Consider the following 5,567-nt stretch of genomic DNA (forward strand, 5'->3'; position numbering starts at 1 on the left):
TTTTTTTACTATGAGAATGAAATCAGATGGGGTGAATTGGTAAACCTGTTTGAAAACAATCAGTATTTTTTATTAGGTGACAGATGCACATTGACCTGCATTGCTGTCCCTCAAGCTGTTATTGTCTTTTAATGAAGTCAAAATATATTATTCACAATGCCAAAAATGCAACTAGCTAAAGAAGCAATTGGCTAGCTAAAAACCCAACTCAATACTTAAGATTTGAAAGCAACACATTATATTGCACACTAGTCTCAGTATCTATATTAATCTTGACATCATTGATTTGTAGACAACACAGCGCGGATCCTTACCCGCCGGGGCAGCTTCAACAGAAGAGAGATGAGCGCATACCTGCTGCCTGTTGTCATCTCAGACAACGATTACCCCATCCAGAGCAGCACCAGCACGCTGACGGTCCGTGTCTGCGCCTGCGACAGCCGTGGGAATGTACAGACGTGCAGCACCGAAGCCCTGCTGCTCTCAGCCGGACTCAGCACTGGAGCCCTGGTGGCCATCTTACTCTGCATTTTAATACTACTGAGTAAGTGTTGAACTCCTGTAAATATACAGCATTGGGGCGTTTAGCTATTTTACAAAAACCTTTAAACGGCCCTGCATGGTGCCTCTCTGAACACGGGGCCCCTGGGCAGATGCCCAATTGTCCATATGGTTAATCCGGATCTGGTTCAGGCCACCCTGAACATAGCAGCCCTCTTTACATGCATCATTTTTGTTCACTCTAATGCGTGATGTTAAACATTATGTAGTGCACTTTCTCAGAAGCATTTCATCATCTATAAGCAACATATGCACTGATGTAACTACATTACAGACTGAACCCACAAACAGTACAAACACTGTGGCTCTGCAGTGAAAGCAACAAGGCTCAAACAGAGACAGGAGAAAAATTGTGGAGTATCTAGCTGTTTCTGTTGTTGTGTCTTACCTCTCTGGGTCAGAAGTGGGTTGTTTCTATGATTGAGGTATATATGTCTGGGTTGCAGACTCAGAACAGGGTGTGTTTACTCAGAAGATACATTGATCATCTTCTGATGAGGAGGAGACTGTACTTTGGCACAGTGTTGTGATTGGCTGTGAACTTCAGAAGTGGCCGCACATTATGTTCTACACGTTCTCATGGACGATCAGAACTGGCCGGTTTATCAGTTTTTGTTTACAAGTCTTACACATAGATTTGAAAAGGTATATTAAAATCTAAAGGATTTTATTTAAAAAATTTGATGTAACAGTCAGCAGATAATTTAACACTCCACAATAAGGTACAATTTGTTAAGGTTAACATTAGTGGATCAGATTAGACATAAACTGACAGTCAGACAGACAGACAGACACACACACACACACACACACACACACACAGACAGATAACACAGAGAAAGATAACACAGAGAGACAGAAAATACAGACAGAATTTACAAAGAGATGGATACAGACACAAAGAAAGACGGACGGACGGACATATAGATAGATAGATAGATAGATACTTCCATCCACTTCTAGGGAAATTTGGAGACCATACATTTTTGTGACACATTTGATAATATATTTTCTAGACCGATGCAGCCTGCTTAATACAATACATTTTCTTATATTTAGTCACGATCCCAAAACAACACCAAAGATATAACAGATCTTGTAACATCTCAGCGATGCGTCTGGCGAGCAGAGCGTACTGTATCCTGACCTCTTGTCCTGATATTCTGATGATGCAGCACAGTGTGGGCCGTGCAGCATCCTCCTTGTGATTTTGTTATTTATTCATTTTTACTTTGAATTTTCTCCAAATAGTTCCTCCAGACAATCAAAAAGTAGGGCACCCAATTAAGACATTACTGTAGGTGCTCTCTCTCTCTCGTTCTTTGCTTTCCTCAGAAAGTGCAGCGGTGCGGAAAAATAGCTTTCATTATTAAATATATGCAATTGACAAAAAGGCCTTTGTGTTCTTCTGGGGCTTAAGTAGGTCGCATGCTCCTTTCTGACGTCCTAAAATGCCACTTGTGGAAGGTAATGCAGTATGAAAGCGCAGCTGGTTCTGAACAGCATGTGTCTGTGTTGTTTCTGCAGAGAAAAGGAAAAATATGTTGTGCTTAAGTTAAAACATCCATCAATAAGTCATTGTTGAAACTGCTGGTGAGTGCATCTCTCAAGTCTCCAATCTAGCCTGAGGCAATCCGTCATCGTTCTGCATTTTCTATTATCTGCTTCTGTATGATTCGGTTAAACGGAATATTTTCAGGAACTTCAGGTTGACTTAGATATCTATTATTTATGCTGGCCGAAACCGGCTTTTGTTTATACATATTAAAGACATACCATCTATTCTGAAATAAAATAGCAATGCTGCAAGTAAACTTATAATGACAAGTGTTTTGACATGGCCCTCAAAGTTCTAACAAATTCAACTTTGAACCTGTTTGCCGCTGACCTTTTACATATGCAATGTCTGGTCTAACTTTACAGCCAATTACTTTATTTATAGATTATGTCTTTAAAGTACAAAGCAAAGCAGCAAGAGATGTTTAAAAACTGTCAAAGTTTATGACGACATCAAAAATGCTTTGTAATTTATCACTTTTAAGTCATGGTGCCTCAGTTCTTAAACTCATTAAAATTCACCAACAGCATCCTGAGACTGTATCAAAGTTGGTGTTGGGAAGCTATTTTAAAATGTCAAGCTACAGGCTTCTTATAACTCATAGTTGAACTTTTGGAAAAGTAGTTAACTTTTCTACTACTTTTATACTACACAAGTTACAGTACTAAAAATAAGTGCATAAAGTACATTCATAAGTCATAAAGTAAACAAAACACACTTGAAATTAATAAGTGATTGATCAAAGTGACAGCCAAGACAATATGATACAAAAGATTTATATTAAAATAAATGCTGTTCTTTTGACCTTTTTATAAATCAAAGAATGCTGAAAAAAGTGGTTCCAATGTGGATACAAATAAGAACCATAATTCATATTTGAACAATGTTCAAATGTATTTTGAATGTATTTTTGATCAAATGCAGTCTTGGTGAGTATACAAGACTTCCTTTAAAACCTTAAAAAAAAATAATAATTTGTACTTTTTAAGTATAGTATTTTATATATTTTACAGTATTTCACACACACACACACACACACACACACACACACACACACGCCAGAGCGAGAAATATCCGCATCCAGCCCACACTCTTCCACCACCATTTCCCTTCCAGATCACAGAATGAGCCATGCACACACCACAGGCTCCCAGGCTGGTCAGAACACAGCATGTTGCCCCCCACCGTTCCTTCTTCATAATTAACACCTGAGTGGGAGGCAGGGGCGAACTCTCTGATTACCTGCTGGGAGGAGAGAGCAGCCACTGAACAGGAAAAACAAGCTGCAAACTACAGCACCTGTTCCCTTTTTAGGACCATCATTCCCTCTTCTCATCTCTTCTTGCTCAACATATGAACATTATGTGGTGAAATCACCAAACGGTGCCAATACTAGCATGATGCATTTCAGCGCAAAAGCCTGCATCTTAAACAGTGTCATCTGATTTTTACAAAATTAATAATAATTTGTTACATTTATATAGCACTTTTCTGGGTACTCAAAGCACTTTACTCGGAAGGGGGTATAAGATCATATAGTTTTGTTTCCTTTAAAAAGGTGTAATTAAACAAAAATACTAAATCGAATATTTTAAAGAAATTTACTGTTTTGACAGTTTAGGCGATGACAATTGAGAAAAAAAAAAAACAACACATTCCCAGTTGAAGAAATATATTGTTCTGCAATTTATAATTCTATGAATGCTGCATTCTATCAATTATATAAAGACATATAATTTAAACTGAAGGGATAGCAATAGATTTTAAGTTCAGATTGAATGATTCCACTCAGTTTGCGAAACATGATTCATAATTATTAAGTAATATCTCCATGAATTATAACTAGGGCTGTCAAGCGATTAAATTGAATTATTAATTGAATTAATCGCAAATTAATCAGCAGCCATACACTGTGTAACATAAAATAAGATCATTTGACAAATGGCTCAGTATTAAGTTTAACCTTTCAATTATACGATAAATAAATAATTTGAATCATTATCACCATCACCAAATCATCAATCAATCAATCAATCAATCAATCAATCAATAGATTAAAAATAGAATACAATAATAGACGAAAAGCTCCATAGTAAGGCTTGAGACATCTTGAGACATTCTTTTTTTATGTCCTTGCATTTTAATAGTACTTTGCATAAAGTATTTTTAAATAATAATATTAATTTATTATTATTGTTATTATTATTGTTATTATTATTGTTATTATTACTATTGCCATGCTCTTATATAAAAAAAAAAGTACTGTTAAAATGCAAGGACATGAAAAAAAAAAAAGATGTCAAGCCTTACTGTGGTGCTTTACATCTGTGCCCTTTGGAACCTTGCAAATTTGTAATGCATAAGAGAAGAACGCAAACCCTTTTTTATTTCTTACACAATTTTAAAACTGCAAGGTGGTTGCTCCAGGCAGTATAAGTCTTTATCTGCATTACAGTGTGTGTGTGTCTCTTCTGTATTCATAAGTACCTTAAGCGCATGACACCTTTTGAAACACACTCCTCTGTATCTTCAGCCAAGCTCTCTGTAGTGCTGCACGCTGCTCACTGGGTTCTTATCTGAGTGCTCTGCTTTAGCCATCCAAGAACAGCCTGTGATTCTCTGGCAGTGCTTTCTTCTTGCCGCAGTGATTGAGATTATGCACGCTTTCTGTTTCTCTGAGCAGCCGCAAACTAGATTGTCTGCTTTTTTTAGCTGACTCGGTCCTTCTGTTTTCAGTGACTGTGACAATTTTATTGTCCTAGCCATCGATTGTCTGGTCTCTTCCTGATTTAATTAACTAAACTTAATCATAAGGTCTTAATCTTTGGCGTGGATCTTGCTTGTAGCCATAGCAAATGTACTCTGTATCTTTTTTACCACGTTACAGCACAAGCAATGATGTGTTTTGTGAGTTGTGAACATACTGTCCCAATTGAATGATGGGGAAACTACTTGCTAGCTAAGCTAAAAGCTATTTCATCAAGCTACACTTCTCTGAAAAAAAATGGTGTAGAAACTATTTTCAATAAGAAATTGCTAGTAAATTTCACAAATGGTTACAATGAAATGGCAAGTAACACATTGAATTAAAGGGATAGTTCAACCAAAACTGAAACTTTTGTCATTATTTACTCACACTTCTTTCTTTTGTTAAACATAAAGGAAGATATTTTGAAGAACGTTGGTAACCAAACAGTTGACGGTAGCCATTGACTTTCATAGTATGGAAAAAATAAATACAAATAAATACTATGCAAGTCAATGGCAGTTTGGTTATCAACATTCTTCAAAATGTATCTAATTTTGTGTTCAGCAGAAGAAACAAATTCAAACATGTTTGGATGAAGTTGAGGTTAAAAAAAACCAAACATATTTTCATTATTTGGGTGAACAATCCCTTTAAATGTGAAATTTTGAAGTAGAAAGACTAAAATAGTATTTTCTTGTA

At 36.4% G+C, this 5,567-nt stretch overlaps 1 protein-coding gene across 1 annotated transcript in view; it reads left to right on the forward strand.

The window, feature by feature from the left end:
• The window catches only part of cdh10b (cadherin 10, type 2b (T2-cadherin)), a 56,804-nt gene that overhangs the window by 49,492 nt on the left and 1,745 nt on the right, over positions 1–5,567 (forward strand). The window contains exon 11 of the mRNA XM_016441690.1: positions 293–544. Within this exon, the coding sequence (XP_016297176.1) occupies positions 293–544 (252 nt within the window). The remainder of the gene's footprint in view (positions 1–292; positions 545–5,567) is intronic.

This window comes from Sinocyclocheilus anshuiensis, unplaced genomic scaffold, assembly GCF_001515605.1.
Source record: "Sinocyclocheilus anshuiensis isolate Anshui unplaced genomic scaffold, SAMN03320099.WGS_v1.1 scaffold391, whole genome shotgun sequence".
NCBI lineage: Eukaryota > Metazoa > Chordata > Actinopteri > Cypriniformes > Cyprinidae > Sinocyclocheilus > Sinocyclocheilus anshuiensis.